The following is a 21033-nucleotide window of genomic DNA, read 5'->3' as shown; positions in this document are numbered from 1 at the left end:
TTCTTCAACCAACTTGTTTAAGAGAAGATGAATTCCATATGTTTAACCACATTCTCCATATTAACTTTTTTCGGTAACTAATATATATGTATTAATACTCGAACATTTTAATTAGAAAGGTTATTAGGGTCAATATTTTTACTAATATCAGCCAATATTTTTTGTTTTAGAGTGAACAGTCTTCGAAATCAAATAGATATAGCTCATTTTTATAACAATTTTCTTTTAAGATTTTGAGTGGGATGAGTTATATTTGATCATCGTAGAACAAAGAGGATAGGTACTTATATAAACTATTTTAACGTTCAAATCAGTATGTGATGAAAATATAATGTTAAAAGTAAAAATAAAGAATAGATATTTTTTCATACATTTGTTCTTTAAATTTTTGTTATTTTATAAGGGAGACATGTCTCATTATCATTTGGTGGTTACAATTATGCTAATAATATGAATAAATGTGTTTAACTAAATGATTTGGTAACATAACATTTATAATGACCAAGTTATAACGTATATTTGCTAAGCTATATGCTGGTCCGAGTTATAATGTCACAATAGATATATCACTTTTAGTTTTAGCTAATAGTCAATATCTTATTTTATAATATTAGAAGTTAGGATTTAATGTTTATGCTTTAAAATTTAGTATTTAGAGTATAAAATATTAACTAAATATTAATAAAAAAATAAATTGTATTAATTATATAGTATTGTTCAATCTTAATTAATATAATTAAGATACATTTTTTGGTTATCCTAGCTAGCTAATAGTGCATTTAGTAATAAGATACATTTTTTGGTGCATAAAAATTTATGTGAGCCTCATGTCCATCAACTCATTAAAATAGGGAATGGCTCTTGAACTCAACGGATCCTCTAAATTTTGAATTTTACTTTACATAGTAAAGTATGATCTTTTATTATTTATTTTATAGGTGAGACCAAGAAAAAATATGAAAAAAAAATTATTTAAAGATAAGAGATCAAACTTTATTCTCTAAAATAAAAATTTAAAATTTAGAACATCTAAATTCTTCAACAAATATTTGCATTTGAATTTAGATATTACCTGCTAATAAGTAAATTCATTAACGATTGTCTAATTTATATTGGAGAATAATAAATTAATAACACAATTCATAATAATAAAAATAAAAATAAAAATACTCCATATACACTAAAAATCAACTCCTAAATTAATTATTATATATTTATATATATTTATATATGTTATATTTTTCGAATTAAATAATTAACACCAAAATAATCAAACACGTAATTGAAGAACAATCAAACCTATTTACATTAGTATTTATAAAATACATTTTTATATATAGTGACTAATTTGTGATTATATATATGATTGTAATAAAAAGAGGCAAACAAATGATTTATTTTTAAAATTAAAATTACTAGTAAAATAACTAAAAGAAAAACTAATTATCATGAATACGTATAATTTATCATCCCATGCAGATTCTTTAATAACAGAAATACAATTTCCAAATTAAAATAGTATATATTCAAGTATGCAACGAAGCAATGGAATCTCTGACCACAAATATACAATAGCCGTAGAATTTGAAGCGTGTGTTGTAAAGTTGATGATTAATGGAACAAAATCAATAAGCCAAGAAAGTAGAGAGAGATCCTTCTTAGCTTGGAAGAAAGGATTATTATTCAAATATTTTTATTTATTTATTCATTAATTAATTAATTTCTTTGATTCCTTTGGACTTGGTCGGTTGGATTTAAAAATACATATATATTATCTCATGTTTAATTTAGTGAAGAGCACACCATGCATGCCTTCTCTAAAAATATCAGTTTTTTTGCAATAAAAATAAAAGCAATAAAGGAAAATTAAATACTGAATTTTAACATTATCTTATTTAACTTATCATCTATAAATTTCATACATGCAATATCTATAATAACACTTAACTTATTACATCTAATATTATTCGATTATTCCAGCGATTAAAGATACAAAATAAGATAAATAATAATAAAAAAAATATAAAATAAGATAATTTTATGCTGCTTTGAATTAATTTTCTATTAATTTGTTGAATATATGTTACTTCTGAACTCCAACTGTATGCAACCATAGTTTCTTTTAACACGTTTGGATCCAACATGAACTCGTGTGTTTATTTTGCTTGGCCTTTATTCACTCTTGCCCTTCCACTTTTCTATATTCCCTCTGCAATTTGAGTTTTCCTTAAGCTTCTAACAACAATGAAACAAATAATGTTACTAATGAATCATAAGTGAAACAAGTTTAAGAGATTATATTGAAATGGTTTCAAAAATGTCCATTGAAAACATGACTTGATTTAGAAGGTTGGTTCTGTTCCAATATTGGGAAGTTGTAATATTAGAATTAATAAATCTAATTTTTTTTATTGTGTTAATAAATCTAATTTAATAGGTTGAAATTATCATAATTACATTTTTAAAGAAGGATAAAGTACTATTTTAATTCTCAACGTTTGGACTAAATATTAATTTAAACCCTAATGCTTTAAACGTTTAATTTTAATCCCAAAAAATTTTAAACGGATTAAATATTGTCCCACCTTTAAATTTGATATGAATAATTAATGGAGTGAATAATATGAATGTTAATATTTTTAGTTAAGTTATATCTTATTTAATTTTCACATATTAAAAAAATATAATCAAAACTTTCTTGTAATACTTTCTCTTTTTATTCTTCTTTTCGTATAAAACCTCAAACCATAGCAATCAATTATCAACGTTTCAAAATCTAAAGAAAACAATTTATATTTATGATAGTTATAGGGTCGATTTTACTTAAGTACTGAAATTGAACGGTGTTGCATCTTCAATATATTAATTGTTTGTATCAGCAGGATAACATTAAAGTCTTTTAAAATTTATTAGGATTAAAATATATTATTTAAAATATTAGAGACTAAATTATAATTTAACCCGATTGAGGACCAAAATAATAATACTTTACCCAATAAACAAATGTGAAACTTCTAATAATAACATCAACCAAATTTATAAATTGTCTTCTTTTCTCGTTTCTTTTTCACTAGCATTTCTTATTGAGATAACCAAGCCATGTTAAAGAAAGAGTACAAAGATTTTTTTTCAATTATTTTTTAAGATAGTTATCATAAAAATAAAATATTTCAATGAAATAATAACTATTAACATACAAACAAACAATTTTACAATAATTGGTAAGTAACAATAACTCAAACACAAAGGGTTATAGGGGGCCCCTAGTCCTCTACCTCAGTCCAAAATAAAGTTACAAAATCCATACTCATGATACTACTTGAAAAATCCAAGAGTAGTAAGATTTTTTTATGAGAATGGTGTGATATGTTTGTTGACTTTAATGTAAGTAAACATTCTTCCCTCACCTTAATTCTTTTTTAATAAAAAAATTACTTTCATATCATCTAATATTCTTTATGAATAATTTTTTCATTTTCCACACACTTTTTGAGCATAGCTCCAACTATAAATACACCATCACCCTTTACACTTCTCTTTCATGTCTATTCCATTCTTCTCTTCCTCTTTTGATTCTTTCAATAGCCTATCTTCAATTTGTGCCAAACAAATTCATTTCTTTCATATTAACACCCTCACATTTCACCCCAGAATTCCAAGTTTTAATTTTTATTTTTCTTTCTAATTACTTCAAGAACAAGAAAAAGGAAAGAAAAAAACTCCTCTGTTTTCTCCCCTGTTTTTATTTCATTCCTTCCCCTGTTCTTGACACTTTTTTTTCCCCTCTATTAACACAACTATGTCTCACTCAAGTGTCTCCAAAGGTCTGCAATCTTGTCTCAAACCGCGAAACGTCGAAAGAGTGTTGAGACTCAAATTGGCTACACAAGGGTTTAAAATTTCTCCGAAATCCGAATGGCCTAACAATAGTAGCAATGATGATAGCACCATTGCCTCATTCTCAAAACCAAATTCAGGTAACATCTCAAACAATAATAAACTTGACATGAAAATGTCCAAAGAAGATTCCTCTGAAGAAGGTGGGAAATGCACATGGAGTTTCATTGAATCCCTCTCCAACAATTCTCATTGTGGCAACAAAGATGAAGATAATGTTTATGTTCTCCCAAAATCTAAGTGTTCTTCTTCATCAATGCTAAGTGCTAAGAGCTTGGAAATGTGCACTGAAAACTTAGGATGTGAAAGTGGAAGTAAAAGCAAAGGTGATGAAATGTCATTGTTTTCATTGGAAAATAATAGTAACGGTTTCGTGGAAAATAGCAACGGTTTCATGGAAAATAGCAACACTTCGGTGAAAGTTGACACAAATTGTTTTGAGCCTAATAAAAGGTTGAATAATAACAATAAATGTGGCAACAATTTTCCTCCTCCATTGACATCAATAACTGATTTTGGAGGGTTGCACGTCCGCCCTCGGCGCGAAAATGGTAGGCTGATTTTGGAGGCAGTAACAACTCCTTCTCAGCCGTATTTTCGCGCCGAGCGCAGCGAGGGAAGGCTTAGGTTGAGTCTTTTTGAGAGTGTTGAATCAAATTGTGGTGATGATGATGGAGTTGAAGAAGAAGAAGAAGTTGTAGAAGAAGAAGAAGAAGTTGAAACACTTAACAATGAAGCATGTGTTGATGGAGAAGAGTTGGAAAAGTGTGTTGGATGTGTTGATGATGAAATTGGGATTCCAACAAAGTTTAGGACTCCAACAAGGTGCAAGGCAAGTGGCAGGAATAGAGACATTTTTAGTGATGCCTACTTTGAGTTCCCCCCTTTTTCTTTGTGTCTTTGAGCATCAATTATTATTATTATTATTATTATTATAGGCTTAGTTTATAATAATGAGATATTTATATAGATTTTAATCTATGTAATCGATCTCATTTAGTGGATTAACACTTAATTGAAGTCGACTGTTCTTTTTTTTTTTTTTGGGTTTGTTTCATTTTCTTTTTGTTTTGTTCCTTTTAAGATTTCAGCAGTTGTTATGATTGGTGGCTTGGTTCTTTGAAATTTTTGCATGTACTAAGGATAGGTATTAGTTATATTGGACGATGTGCTTACTTTTTGGTGCTTGTTTCTTTCTTCATATTATTATTCATTGGGAACATTTTGATAAAGGCGTCTAAAATATTTTTTTTAAAGATATTTTTTTATAATTAAAATTTAACACCGATTAAATCGTATTATTTTTGTCAAAATTAGATCAGATAAATTAATTTGATCGAAAAATAGTGAATCAAATTTTGAAACTGTCTAAATTAATTTTATTTTTTATAAAAAATGATTACAATAACCTTATTAAAAAATAATTAAAATACTCTTATTATATATATTAATTTTGAGAATCCTAAATTCTAGCATTTTTTTTCTCTATCGTCATAGAATTAGGATTTAGAGTTTTTAAAATTAATATATACATATAATATGAGTATTTTAGTTATTTTTTATAATAGAGATATTATAGTCATTTTTTATAAAAATATTAATTTATACCGGTTCAAAATTAAATCTATTAATTTTTTAGATAAATTGATTTGTCCAATCTAATTTTAATAAAAATAAGACAGTTTAATTACTTATATGTGTTAAATTTTAACTTTTAAAAAATATCTTTAAAAAAAGACGTTTTTGACATCTTTATCTAATTGGCTCTCTCGTTCATTACTACTCTTTTCAGGTTTCTAGCATCCACCTGAAGCATAATTTATTGAGGAAAAAAAAAAAGAAAGAGAGAGAGAGAGAAATGATTTGCAAACAGATACACTACAAGAAGGTTATAATAATGATAATGCTAAAGGGAGAAAAAGTTGATAATGGTACATTTATTAATAGGTGAATTTTAGTACAATTATATTACAGTAGTTACGGTAGTTATATATAATAAGTATTGTTAAAATTAAAGTTATATTTTTTTATATTTTAATAATATTTTTTAAAATACTATAATTATTGTAATTACCGTAGTATGGGAACAATGATTGGAATACAATTATTAGAATACTAGAATGATCCTTATTACTATTACCAACTAATTAGATTAATAGACCCTAAGCCTAATTGAAATACAATAATTGGAATTATGTATGGGAACATGTCTAATTTTTCTTTTGCCTCATCAAATTATGGTTACATATAAAGAGTGATGAATTAGTCCACTAGCTTATACTTAATTTTTTGGCATAAGCCATGCCTTTGCTTTTTTGGGCAAACAATTGTTATGGTAGGCACTTAGAATACCTCTAAACCAATTCCTAACTATAGTGCATTATAGCCATTATCTATAGTGGAAATTTTTACATTTTATGCGTTTTCAATTGGATTCTAAATCCTTGAAGTTTATTAATTTGTTTATAGTGGTATGGAATATAATTATGTTTAAGAAGTTGGATTAGGGTTTTGTGAAATGAAAAGAAAAATGGTATGTGTTAATAAGATAATTTTCTCTTTATTAGGGTTTATAGTGTCTTTTTTACATAAAAAATTTAGAAAATATCATTTTTCTGCAACATTTTATCACATCTACAATTAAGTTATCTCAAACAATGTGCTCAATGTTAATTAAACAGGCTAACAATAAAGAAAAATACAAATTATACCATTCAAAAACAAGAAAAACAAGAAACAATTAACAATATAACTACACTATTTTTTAATTTTTACTAATTAATAAATACCGTGATAGAAATATAGAGTAGAAAAAAGTGTAGTATTTTTCCGTTATGTAATTAGCATTTTGTCAATAATAAATATAATTGACTCAAATAAGATAATTACAAGTCCAAACCAAATTCGAATATTAATGTAGTTTAATTAAACTAATGAAATTAAATTAAAATCAGAAATTTTAGGTAATAAGTCTTTGTCCTTATGCACTAAAAAATGGAAAAATCCATCCCTTAGTTATTAGTTTGTCCCTTATAACTTTTGAAGCTTGTTAATTGGTACTATCCTTAAAGCAACAATAAATCATAGATATGTTAATAATTAATGATCTTTAGGGCATAGCATGCTAAGATGAACTGTTCCCTAGAGCCCTGCCATTTAAAGCATGGAATCTCACTAATCCATGGATGGTTTAAAGTTGTATTATTGAAGATATATAATAATTGCGGCATGGCTTTCTTAATCATATAACTACAAAGCCATGAAAACGATTTGCCACATTATTATTACCTCTCCTCGTGAGAATATTTAAAAAAAAAATCAGTTACTAATTTAGTTATTATATATTTTTATAAATTTATAATATTAATTCATATATAAACTATCATAATAATCAAATTTATCGTAATAGAATAATTAAATTTATAATAAACAAAATTAAATTTATTTACACATGTATAATAATTTTTTTTATAAAATATTAAATATGTATTTTTATATAGAATAGCTATTTAGTGATTAATTTTTTGTGTATACATAATATAATTAATTTTATATAATAACTAATTTTTAATATAGAGATCATAATTAAATCTTGTTAGATATTCACATTAGAATGCAACAAACCTAAAACAAGTTGGGGGGTTGTACGGCCTTGGTACCAATTTGCAATGGCTTGTAGCTATTAGAAAACAAAAGAGGGGCCCCAAAAAGGAGTAACATAGTCTTTAATTTGTTCATCATGTGATGTATCAATGTGTGTATGTATATCAACCTCATCCTTTCGCTTGCCCTACCATGTTATATATCGACATCCCACAAAATTTAAAGAGTAAAGTATCGTTTTTGTCCCAAACGTTTGGGGTAAGTCCTATTTGTGTCCCTAACGTTTAAATCGTCCTATTTGTGTCCTTAACGTTTATAAAAGTGATTCAATGTTATCCTACTATCAATTATATTAACAAATCAGATTATATTTTTCAATTATTCTCACTTGGATGTATTCATTCTCAATTAGGTCTCACTTGAATGTGTTCGATTTTAATATTATACCCACTATTTGTGTTTAGATTCAATTACGTCCTTAGAAAAGTGAATTATGTAAATGTTGTAGGAATTAGTTTCAACATTTGATGAGCTATTTTTCGGAGTAGATCATCGATTCTATCCCAGACATTTGTATTTTAACTTCAAGAAGAGAGTTTTAAAACTCAAACTAAAGCGCAAATGATGCATAATTGATAGCAGGATAACATTGAATCACTTTTACAAACGTTAGGAATACAAATAGAACGATTTAAACGTTAGGAACACAAATAGGATTTACCCCAAATGTTAGGGACAAAAACGATATTTTACTCAAATTTAAATTGAAAAAAGTCTCACTTTAATTTTATCTTTAATTTGACCAAAGAATTAAACACTAATAACTAGTATTAAAATTAAATCTCTTTGCACCTAAAATGAAAAATGTCAAAACAAATTATGACTTACGAGTTGGCTCGATTCACTTATAAAAAATGAACGAGTACAACTAATAAAATAACGATTTGTTTAGAAGTGGATCAATTTGGTTTGATTTAAATAAATAACTTACGAATTAAAACGAATTTGGATCGAGCAACAGATAGGTTGACTCCTCTTATTACCCATTTTTATTGGTATATAAAGTTTAATGAATTTATATTATGCATTATCTTTGTTATATAGATTCGTTAAATAATTTTTTAGACTTTAGATCATTTACTATAAAATATATGAATGTATGATAATTTTTTTATTTATATGGATATTAAATAAAAAAATACTAAAATTAGGTAGTATAAAAAAGATAAAAAAAAAAAATCAAACGACGAATCAACCTGCGCAACTTAATAGTCTAAATGATCAAGTTGAACCAATATTTTTTTTTTACTTATTTAAAATATGGGCTAACTCATTTTTTTTTTTAATTTTAGCTCGCAGGTCGTGACGAACTGCTCATTTAGCCGCTCTATCCAAAACTAATTTTAATATTTTTTTGGATAAATATAAAATAATAATAAATATATAGTTAATATATAGTCAATACTTAGCTATAGTTTTAATTATATTCTAGCTAAAATTTAATTGAATATGATATACGTTAATGCATGTATATTGGGCGGTACAATATATATTTTAATTAACTTATTAGCTTGTATATAATCGTCTACTACCTTTGCACTTGGTACGGTGCACTACTTGTAACAATGTAACAAAAGAAAAAAGAAAAAGGATATTGAAGGACCAAAAAGAGAATAATAGCGATGATGCATGAGCTTGATTGAATGAAACTGATGATGAATTACACAATATATCACAATAAGAATAATTGAGAATCGGAATATGGTTGGTTAATCGTGGAGTATAGGGATCCATACATTACCCTATTTGTGGTTATATAGGTTTCAATTTGTTTTTGGATGACAGTGAATGAAACGCAGTTTTCAAACCATCACATGCATCAAAACATCATGTGCTTTGGCTAGGAACCTTATTTTTGTGAGGTATATAGTCCCTTTAAGCACATTATATTCTCTTTCTCTCTCTCTCTCAATATCATCTAACAGTAAAAGAAAAATCTTGGGAGCAATCAGCATGTCCCTTAATTTTAATGTCACATGGACATACACACACTAAGTCATAATATATATCCTCCAAACTTCCATGATTCAAAGGGGAAAGTGACTCCCCTTCATTCTGCGGGAAACGTTTACTTAGCCTTTAGAGTCAGGAGTGTATTCGGGTAAGGTTAGGTCTAGTTTTTTGGCAAATTTATATAAGAATCGAACTAATTAAATTTGATTAGTTCGACTTGATCGAGTTAATTTGTCTTCTATGATTAGATTCGAATTGATTAAATTCGATTGATCAAATTCATATTTGATCAGTTCGGATAATCAGGTAATCGAGTAAAATTAATTTTTAAGAAAAGTTAAAAAAAAGATAAAAATAAAAAAATTTTTGTGTAACATTAAAAAAATATATTAAAAAGGAGAAAAAAAGTAATTAAGGTAAAATTAGAGTTAGTAAAAATATATAAACATTATAATTTTTTTAATATAATATATTAAGTAACTAGATTATGTGACTTCAAACTAATTAAGGTCAGATATATAATCGACTTTATCTTATTAAACTAGTCGAGTATAATATTCAATATAATTGAATCAAATTGGCCTGGATTTAATCAGATTATCTATATATGCTTTTTCTCTTATTCAGTGATATATTTTTTCTATTTTTTGATAAAAAAATATTATATGATTGAGACATTATAATTTATCAATCATGTTATTTAGATTATTTTTTTATTAATAATAGATGTAGGTTTATTTGTTGTAATTTTTTTACAATAGGAGTACATAAGGAGTACATAAAGAGTACATAGTATATAAGGTGTAATAATTTAACAAATATTTTTTAAAAAAATTTCATTCTTTTATTATCTAAATTTTTTTATTGTATTTTTTTTTAAATTGATAAAAGTATTATGGGAACAGAATTATGCAAGTAGTTATATATAAGGGGAATTTTTTGATGACTTTAATTTTGATGACTAAAATGCCATAAATTTGACCTATAAATAAAATATTGAGACGTGACAAAAAAAATTAAATCTAATATCATTTTGTGAATAATCATAGCTAAGATGATCCAAATCTTTTTGTTATCAAGGATGAAAAAGAATATTTAAAAGACCAAGTCAGGATATCCAGATCTATAGGAGATTCCAATATGAAATATGCAGACTGCACGGGGCTGAATGAATTTTTAGAAATTTGTGCATATGATCTCAAGAGATGGAATTGTAAGGAGACTTATAAAAGAGGTTCAAAGGAAAACAGTAACAAACACGGCACAATATATGATTTGTTATCTATATTATTTTTTTATGATGTAGATTTATATATTGTATTTTTTTTTAAATAAGAGTACATAAAGAGTACATAATATATAAAATATAATAATTTAATATATTTTTTTTTATGTCTTAAACTATTCAAACTATAATGTTAATGATTTAATAAATTCCCTTCAAAATGCAAATATGAAATATGCAGACTGCACAGCTTCCAAAAATTTATCAAAGACGGCGTTACCTAAGATCTAATATTTGCTTCACAAAGCCTTTGGAGCCTATTAGAAACAACTGAGGTTGTCAAATTTGTTCACATGTCTCAAAGAGAGGAAATTGCCAAGTTGCTGATTAAGGAGGCTCAAAAGAAAGCAGTAGCAAACACGACACATATGATGTGTTATTTAGATTATTTTTTTATTAATAGTAGATGTATGTTTGTTTGTTGTATTTTTTTTAAATAGAAGTAGATAAGAAATACATATTATATAAAGGATAATAATTTAATATATTTTTTTATCATATTCTAAGTTGTTTAAACTGTGATGTTAATGGTTTGATGAACAATAAAGAATGGTTTGATGAACAATAAAGAATTAAGAGAGAAAGAAAAATAAGTTTTTCTCATTATTAAAAAGAATAAAAAATCTCTTAAAAAAATGTTAGAGTTATTACACTTTATATACTATGTACTCCTTATGTACTTTCATTTAAAAAAAATTATAACAAGTAAGACTACATTTACTATTGATATGTATACATCGAACTATACTAATTTTTAACTAGCTTATTACTAATATTCACTGATTTTCATAATTTTTTTTGTGTGATTATCTCATGTAAGCAAATTTATTGGACATGCAAATATGAAATATGTAGATTGCACAGCCCGAATAAGCTTTTGGAAATTCGTCAAGGGAGCCTTACCTAAAATCTGACCCAGATTTAATTTCATGACTGTGAGATGGAAACAACCCAAATTCTAATAGGGCAGTGGATTTGCTCCCACGTTGAGGATTATATCTTATATATTATATATTTTTTATATATTTTTATTATAAAAAAATTACAATAAATAAACTTACATCAATTATTGATAAGAAAAAAAGTTAGATAATAAGTCTATTACTTGGTTCAAGTGGTGCATGTATATCTTTTGGTGTAAATCATAAATGTTTTTTAGAAGGTAATCTTATTCGAGTGGAGAATATATGTTTGTATTTATAGTATTTATTCATTTTGGTTCTAAAAAAATTTTGGATCAGACACTTTAGTCCTCAACTAAAATTAATTATTCGATTAGTCTCTAACAATTAACTCTGCCGGTCACTTAGTTCATTTGTTCCGTCAACTTTAATAGAGGACAAAATAGTCCTGACAAAATGGTCATTGATCCCTCTGTTTAGAGACACACTATTTTTTTCCAATTTTTATCGTATCTCGTATAATCCTAATGGTCTAATACTACAAATTTCAAACTACACAATGCACATTTAATTAATTATTAAGGACCATTTTGTCTCGGACTATTTTATTTTCTGTTAGAGTTGACAAAACAAAAAAATTAAATTACTGACAGAGTTAATTGTTAAAGATCAATCGAGTAATTAATTTTAGTTGAAAATTAAAGTGTCTAATCCGAAATTTTGTTTTTTTTTTTTTTGGTGACTTAAAAGAAAATAAACAAAAACTAAGAAAGAAAAAAAAATAAGAAACTGCTTAAGAAAGGCAGTCCCGCTGAATACTACTCTCAAACTCCTTCCAAGGCAATGGAAGCTCCACTTGGGGGGAAATAGTCCTCATTGCAGTCTTTGCCATGATGTCTGCTACTGTATTTGCATCTCTCAAGATCAACCGAAGATCAGCACGCCATTTCCAAGACATGATATCTCGGATTTTTAACACCAAAGGATCAATAAACCCAGAGCAATCTTGTAAATTATTGACAATAGTAAAAGCCTCCACACAGTCTGTCTCACATATAATGTCTCTTTGTCCCGAGTCCCATGCTAAAAGAAAGCCTCTCCAAATAGCAAACAACTCTCCTTGCAAAATGCTACGACTCTCAATTGTTCCCAGACAGCCTCGTTGCCACCTTCCCTTCCAATCTCTGCTAACACAAGCAAAACCAACTCGAGCACCACTGCCAGGATAGCTAGCATCACAATTAATCTTAAAGGTACCCACTGAGGGGGGAATCCAAGAGCCACTAATGGTTGAGGGGATAGATAGTCGTTGCAACTCAAAAATATTTCGGAGCTCCTTTTCTAAGGACAAAGCCATACCAATCACCTTGTCTGTGGTCCAATGCTCGTGAGGATGAAAGATCTCGTTATTTCTCGAACACCAAATCCACCAGAGACCAGAAAAGAATCTAAAGGGGCGCTGTTTGCTATTATGTGAGAACCAACTCATCAAATCCACTGGTTGATCGGAGATCCCTAAAGCTTGCCAAACAAGTTGGGCTTTTGGACAATCCCGAATACAATGTAAAACCGACTCCTGACTTGAGAAACATCGTGGACAGCTATCCGTGTGCGAAATGCCCCTTCTAAAACGAAATGCAGCAGTAGGAAGAGCCTCCCGAAGACATAGCCAGGCCAAAAATTTGTGCTTTTCCGGAACATGTTGACGCCAAAGCCAAAGCCAATTACCCCTATCCTCCCAACTAAACATCTTCTTACTGAGCCATAAATAACCACTATGAGCATCATAAACCTTTGAGGCCGCACCAGTCCAACCCCAACCGACCTCTGAACCAGCTTGAACATCTGGGTTGTAAGAGTTAATGTTGCTCTGCAGAGACGGATTCAGAGGAGAATAGATATTCTCAAGGTTCCACTGTCCAGATGACCAAAGGTCCAAGATCCTGAGATCCGAATCAGAAATGTGAACATAATCCATCTCCTGACACAGTCGCCCCTCTCTTCTCCATTTAGAAAACCAAAAGTTCTGTTCCAAATCCCCAATGCACCAACTAAAACCTTCCTTTAGGATATCCCAAGCTCGACATATACTCTTCCAAACATAAGATCCCCTTCCTCGAGACTGACTAAAACAATCATCCTTAGAAGAATGGTATTTTTCCGTCAACAGTTGAACCCATAGCTTGTTGGGATGGTGAAAAAGTTGCCAAACTAGTTTTCCAAGAAGAGCAATATTGGCACAAAAAGGATCTCTAATTCCTAGACCTCCAAACTTCTTAGGAGTGACCAACACTTTCCAGTTAACTAGATTCAGGTCTCTACTATCAGCTTGACCCTTCCATAGAAAGTTTCGCATCATGGATTCTATCTTATTAGTTACCCCTTTAGGGAAGAGAGATACTTGCATGCGATAAGTAGGAATCGCAGTCACTACCGAGTTGAGCAAACAGAGTCTTCCTGCCTTATTAAGCAATCTTCCTTTCCAGATGGCTAGCCTTCCCCGAATCTTGTCCAAAACATCGTTGAAAGTTGCGCGTGTCACCCGAGAGTGATTAAGGTTCACCCCTAAATACTTGCCCAAGTTCTGAACGAATCTGATGGAGGAGACTCTAGTGAAAATCTCTTTTCTTGTCGCTGAAACATTCCTAGAGCATAGCGCTTTAGATTTTTCCACATTAACCTTCATCCCAGAGGCTCTGCAGAAATTTTCCAAAGCTACCATTACAGTTTGAACTTGCTGTTTTTCAGCTTTACAGAAAAGAAGCAAATCATCGGCAAACATCAAATGAGAAATTCTTGGACCCCCTCTAGAAACCGCAACTGGCTTCCACAAGCCCTTATCAACTTGCTGATTAATAGAACAGGACAATCTCTCCATACACAACACAAACAGATACGGTGATATAGGATCTCCTTGCCTAAGACCCCTGCTCGGAGTAAAGCTATTTAATCTATCCCCATTCCAGAGGATAGACAGTGAGGAAGCAGTGACACAACGCATAATCAGATTGACTGTCGGAGGAGGAAAGCCAAAACTCACCAGGGTTTGTTTCAGAAATCCCCAATCCACTCTATCGTACGCTTTCTCCAAATCAATCTTAAAGGCCAGGGTGCCTTTCTTTGACTTTGTCTTCTTCATGAAATGGAGAACCTCTTGTGCTACAATGATGTTGTCAGGGGTTCCTCTCCCCGGGATAAACCCTCCTTGAAGGGGCCCAATAATCTCTTTGAGATGGGGACGAAGTCTATTGACCAGGACCTTCGTTATAACTTTGTAAACCACATTACAGAGACTAATTGGTCGGAAATCCTTCATGGAAACCGGGTTTTCTACCTTCGGAATAAGAACCACAAGAGTTTCCATCATCCTTGGATCCATATCCAAACCAGAGAACGCATGACGAACCATAGTCCAAACATCAAAATCAACAATCTTCCAGTATTCTTTAAAGAAGAAAGCCTGAAACCCATCAGGGCCCGGCGCCTTAAAAGAATGCATACTGAAAACAGCCGACTTAACTTCTTCCAGAGTAACTGGCGCTGTGAGGCTACAACAGGCTTCATCATTCAGGGAAGGCAGCGGCACATCACCAAGACAACCTAAGTCTACATCCTCCGACTGGCAGAATAGGCGTTTATAGAAGGATTCAGCTTCCCTTCTAAGGACATCCGGGTCCGTTTCCCACACCCCGTCTTGAAGAAAGAGACCATGAATCTTATTATGCTTTCTCCGCACAAGAGTCTGGACATGAAAGAACTTGGTATTTCTATCCCCAAATTTTACCCACTGCTCTCTGGATTTTTGAAACCATAGAAGTTCCTCCTGCACAAGCGTGTTATTAAATTCCTCAATCAGCTGTTTTTCTTTTTGCCGCATAGACAAATCTTCCATTACTTCAAGTCGCTTCTGAAGAAAATTAATCTGTCTCTCCAATTTGCATTTTCTAACGAAAATATTGCCGAACACTTTAGAATTAAACTCCAAAGAGTTCTTCTGCACTTCTGAAAGCTTGCCATGCATCTCTCCGAAATTTTGTTTGGACTAAAACGAGTAAATACTCTTGTATTTATATATTAAGTTAGTTGGGACTAAATTTTTTAAGCAGAAATTTCTTTTTTCTCACAAATTAAAGTTGTTAAAAATTGTACATGCATATATTTGGTTTCCCTTGACTACTACATTAAGATTTGGATTAATTGGTGGAACATGACTTGTTATATTCCTTAACATACAATTCTGTTAGAATCTTAATACGTAAACTCGGTGGAATCTATGGTAATATCGCACTAACAGACATGTGGGAATCTTAAAGCTTAAAAGACAGGAGAAGCTGTGCTTGTTATAAGGTTTCACACCTAATTATGAGTATGTAAGTTATTATTTAAAAATTATTAAATAATTTAATAAATTTGATTAAATTATTATTTAATAATTTTTAATTATTAATTTTATATAAAAATAATTGTATATAAATTTTTTATTTTATTATAATTAAAAAATAATAGTAACTGATAAATAAATAAGTCATTATTTAACTAATTTTTTAATTAAATATTATAAAAACTTAATAAAAAAAGTCACTCTTTATATTTTTTTTCTTCTCCTTTTTTTTTTTTGATTTGCATTTCTTTTCTTCTTTCCTTTTTCTTTTTATTTTTCCTTCTTCAACTACGTTTTTTTTTTTTTTATTCTGTCTCACTTTTTTTTTTCTCTTTTTATTATTGCTCTTCTTTTTGTGATTAAAAAAACATAAATCAAGAAAAACATATATAGGAAGAAGAGAAACAAGAAACAAAAATGTAAAATTTCAGTATTTTTATACAAAAAATTCTGTTTATTTTTCAAAAATTTCTGTGTTTGTTTTTCAAATATTTATATGTTGTTATAAAAAAAATATTTCTGTTCTTATAATTTTTTTTGTTACGTAAATAAAATGAATCAGTAGTTTTTCAAAAATAGCAACTTTTCAAAAACATATTGCAATTTAATTATAAAATTATTTGGTCACCTGACATTTTTCTTTCATTATCATCCTTAAGAGAAATTCTATAGTAATTAGTTAATTATTTGACATTGATAACAACAAATTATGAAGGAAAAGTATATGAAACTAATTTTAAATCAGCCAATAATAGAACAACTTAATTAATTATAAATATAGTAATTAGCTTTATTTATTTATGATTTAAAATTTTGGTTATTAAATGTTTCACCACATTCAAATTAGGAGGAGATACATTCAGTATCATTACAACGTGAATCACGGAAACTGATTCAATTAGCTTCCGTCTCTTATTACTCTCTTTTTCTCTCCAAATGCCTAAAACATGATAAATCAGAAAACAGATTTAGAACCATCTAATTTACAAAGAAAAGAAACATCCTAATGCCTAGCATAAGCACAATTCATGTAAAAATTTTAGATTCATCCAGAGATATTTAGCTGATTTTTTGCTGAAACCATCCTGGTTTCTTAGCATTATCGAATTATAAATTTGATATTAGTTATAAACATTATTTATCTGCGAAGAATATCAAGGGACAGGTTTTTTTACGCCATTCCTTGATATATGTGTTGAACAATTACATTATTTATACACTAAAATGAGCTATTAAAATTAGTTATTAATATAAAAAATATATATTAAAAATAAATTAAATTATATATTATACATAATATATTAGTAATTATTTTTAGTAGTTGATTTTAATATACACATAATATTTTTTTTGTAAAAAGATAGAATCCACGTCATCAGATGGTGTTAAGTTACAAAGATTTGATATTTATTTTTCTTAGACCTATAGTTTCTGTAAATATATAAAAATAAGTGATATATATGATAAAAAAAATATAATACAGAATAATATTCACTAAAAAGAGTCTATGCATGTTTTTCATATGTCCACATCATATTTAGATATAGAATGAAATTTTGAGATGATCTCACACGTGATATTATTCTCAGACATGACGTACCTTTTATAAAAAAATCTAGAACTCCAGATATTTGAGGCTGTTAGGATAATATGTTTTTCGATAATTTAATAAAAACTAATTCTAATAATATAATACTCATCATCTAATTTTGCACTTTGGAATGAATAACCTAACTGCAAGAGATAGGTTATATATATCATATTAGAATATATTAACATTAATTAGCATTTATTAAAATTATTTAATATATATTTAAATATTTATTATAAAATATTACGTTTTTATTATTTTGATTCTTTTAATATCTATAAATACTATTTCACATTATTTAAATACACATAAACTTTTTTTTTTATTCTTTCTTACTTTTTCTAACATATCAAATGCGAATGTTGCATACATATATCAATAAGAAAAAAAATAATCTATATCTCATTCGGTTTTCAAATCATAGTTATTAGACTCAATTTAATTAGATCGATCAAATAAAAAATCTTATCACAATAGTTATTAAGCAACTAATTTTATGCATGCAGTAATTTTTTAGTTAATAACAAATTATTAAATAAAATTTAAATTTATGATATATATTAATTTTTGATCTGTCAAATTAAAAAATACCGTAAACAATTAATAAACTTAATTACTGATCTGCTAATATTAGAAGGGACTCATCAAGCTTTACGCACCAACTAATAGCCACTAGACTAGGTTATTTTTCTAATACATAGCCTTTTTTTTTTAAATTATATTATATATAATTAATTAATTAATTTTAATTCATTTACGCCAGAATCAGTAGATAGCGATGGATTGATAAACCGTCGTTAATATTTTTTGTAGTGATTTAACGATTCAATCAATAATTCATGGGTTAAATCACTGATCTAATAATTTAATACTTTAACCAATTCGTTTATCTGATAATTGTGTGTCAAATATTTCTTATTTCCTTGTATCAAGTTAAAAAAAGAAATCCTAAAAAGTGCCAGCTTGGGAGCATATTAGTAAAAATAATGATTCCAAACTCTAAAATAAAAAAATAAATAATAAATAAAATTGTGTTAGCATTAATTGTAACACATACAAAAGTGTGACATGTTGTTGGCCATTTTTGAACCAATAGTCAAGTGGTGACTTTGCTCATTAGCTCTTATCCTCACTTTTAGAAATTTATTCAGCTTATATCCCTTTTTAGCCATGAAAGAGAGAAAACTCTGATACCATATAGATATCAGGCCAGAGAGAAAGAAAGAGAGAGAATAGGAAAAGAGTAAAGTTTTGAAATTATGTTAGAAATGAATTAATAACAAACTGAATTGGAGTAATTATATGTGTATCTCATATTATATAGCTATAGGGAATGCTGACTAATACAGTAACAAATAATTTTTTTTAAATAATATTTTTATTTTTGTAAAAAAAAAATTATCAGGTCTTTTAACAGGCTTCAGGCCAGGCCAGGCTGAATAACAGGCCAGGGTTAGTACTTTAAAAAAAGTCTATAGTAGGCTGCAGGCCAATTGATTACGTGACAGGCTAGTCCTGTTGGCCTGGCCTGACCTGTTTCTACCCCTAAACCATGCATTCACATTGTTCCTAAATTTAAGAACATTTTCAGACGTTATTAAAAATGTGTACATTATTGTGTACCTTACTTGGCAACAAATTAAATAATTAAAAGGCCTTATATATATATTGTACAATTTCATCAATAATGCAATTTTATGTTCCATCATATACATGATATAGATTGCACAAATATATGTAATCTAATTATAGTTACATTACAAAGCTCTAATATAGAGAGAAAGCTCTGATACCATATAGGTATCAGGCCAGAGAGAGAGAAAGAGAGAATAGAAAAAGAGTAAAGTTCTGAAGGTATGTTAGAAATGAATTAATAACAAACTGAATTGGAGTAATTATATGTGTATCTCATATTATATAGTTATAGGGAATGCTGACTAATACAGTAACAAATAATTTTTTAAATAATATTTTTATTTTTGTAAAAAAAAAATTATCAGGCCTTTTAACAAGCTTCAGGCCAGGCCAGGTTGAATAACAGGCCAGGGTTGATACTTTAAAAAAAGTCTATAGCAAGCTGCAGGCCAATTGATTACGTGACAGGCTAGTCCTGTTGGCCTGGCCTGGTCTAGCCTGTTTCCACCCCTAAACTATGCATTCATACTGTTCCTAAATTTAAGAACATTTTCAGACGTTACTAAACAATATGTACATTATTGTGTACCTCTTGACAACAAATTAAATAATTAAAAGGCCTTTTATATATATATATATATATATATATATATATATATATATATATATATATATATATATATATGAAGAGAATTTATGGCTAAGGTGGCTAAAGTGAAAGATCCAACCTATAAATGATACATGGTCTAAATGGATAGAAGACTAAATTTGTTAACTCTGCTAACACAATAAATTCGCTAAACCTTCAGTTACCAACTGAAATCGTAATGGTATATATGTCTATTTTTAAATATTTATAAAAGTATTTTGCTATATCTATTGACATAATATTTTTTGAAACAATAAATTTCAGCTAAAATAAATTAAAAAAAAACAAAAATCAAGACTACGACTCATAAGTTGTTTATTTGGCTACAAATAAAAATCTTTTTAATAAAAGTTGATTAATAATAAAAATGTTAATTATGAATAAAATTGACTCAATAAGTAAATTAATAAATTATAAATAAATGCTTTTAACTAATATTAATTTAAATAACATTAAATTTCTTAAATAGATACAAAATAATTTTTTTTCAAAATCTTCATTTTATGGTAGGTTTTATTCAAAAAAATCATAAATGTATAAAATTTTTTGGACTAAAGATAAAATAATTACCAATAAAAATTAATAAATTAAAATATAAATCTTAAAAAAAAATTATTAAAACAATTATCCAAATTATAAAAAAAAAAATTCTAACTCGTAAAATTTGAATGATTCCATACAAGTGTTACTAATAACACACGTTTTTACATTATTTTGATAAAAATATCAACTATCTAAAAAAAATTTTAATTTTGATATGTACGATAAGTATCAAGCAATTTTTTACGTATATTTAATTACGTAAAGCCACATTGTTAAAAGTAATTATTGTTTTCATTGACGGCGATACTGTGTGAATGATCATTCAAAGGATAGATGTAATTGTACGACGGTGTAAAATTTTGTATACTGTCAATGTAAAATCGTTTTACATATGCATCCAATCACATAATATCACATTAGCAAAAATAACTATCAAATTGAATGCGTGAATAGTCATCCAAAAAATGAATGTGATAGCAAAATTGTGTAAAACACTTTACAATTTACACTGTGCATCAAAATTAAATTCAAAAT

The 21033-nt window shown here is 28.1% G+C and overlaps 1 protein-coding gene across 1 annotated transcript; it reads left to right on the top strand.

Annotated features, from left to right (window-relative positions):
• Nucleotides 1-3546: 3546 nt before the first annotated feature.
• Nucleotides 3547-5084, top strand: LOC112728424 (uncharacterized). The gene has a single exon (XM_025778547.3). It carries the CDS (start codon nt 3800-3802, stop codon nt 4799-4801), a length of 1002 nt encoding a protein of 333 aa, XP_025634332.1. The 5' UTR covers nt 3547-3799; the 3' UTR covers nt 4802-5084.
• The last annotated feature ends 15949 nt before the right edge of the window (nt 5085-21033 follow it).

This window comes from Arachis hypogaea, chromosome 12 (assembly GCF_003086295.3).
Source record: "Arachis hypogaea cultivar Tifrunner chromosome 12, arahy.Tifrunner.gnm2.J5K5, whole genome shotgun sequence".
NCBI lineage: Eukaryota > Viridiplantae > Streptophyta > Magnoliopsida > Fabales > Fabaceae > Arachis > Arachis hypogaea.
This window is presented reverse-complemented; position numbering and strand designations above follow the sequence as displayed.

Coding starts and splice junctions, on each gene's coding strand:
- LOC112728424 (XM_025778547.3), top strand. CDS start 3,800: ATGTCTCACTCAAGTGTCTCCAAAGGTCTGCAATCTTGTCTCAAACCG.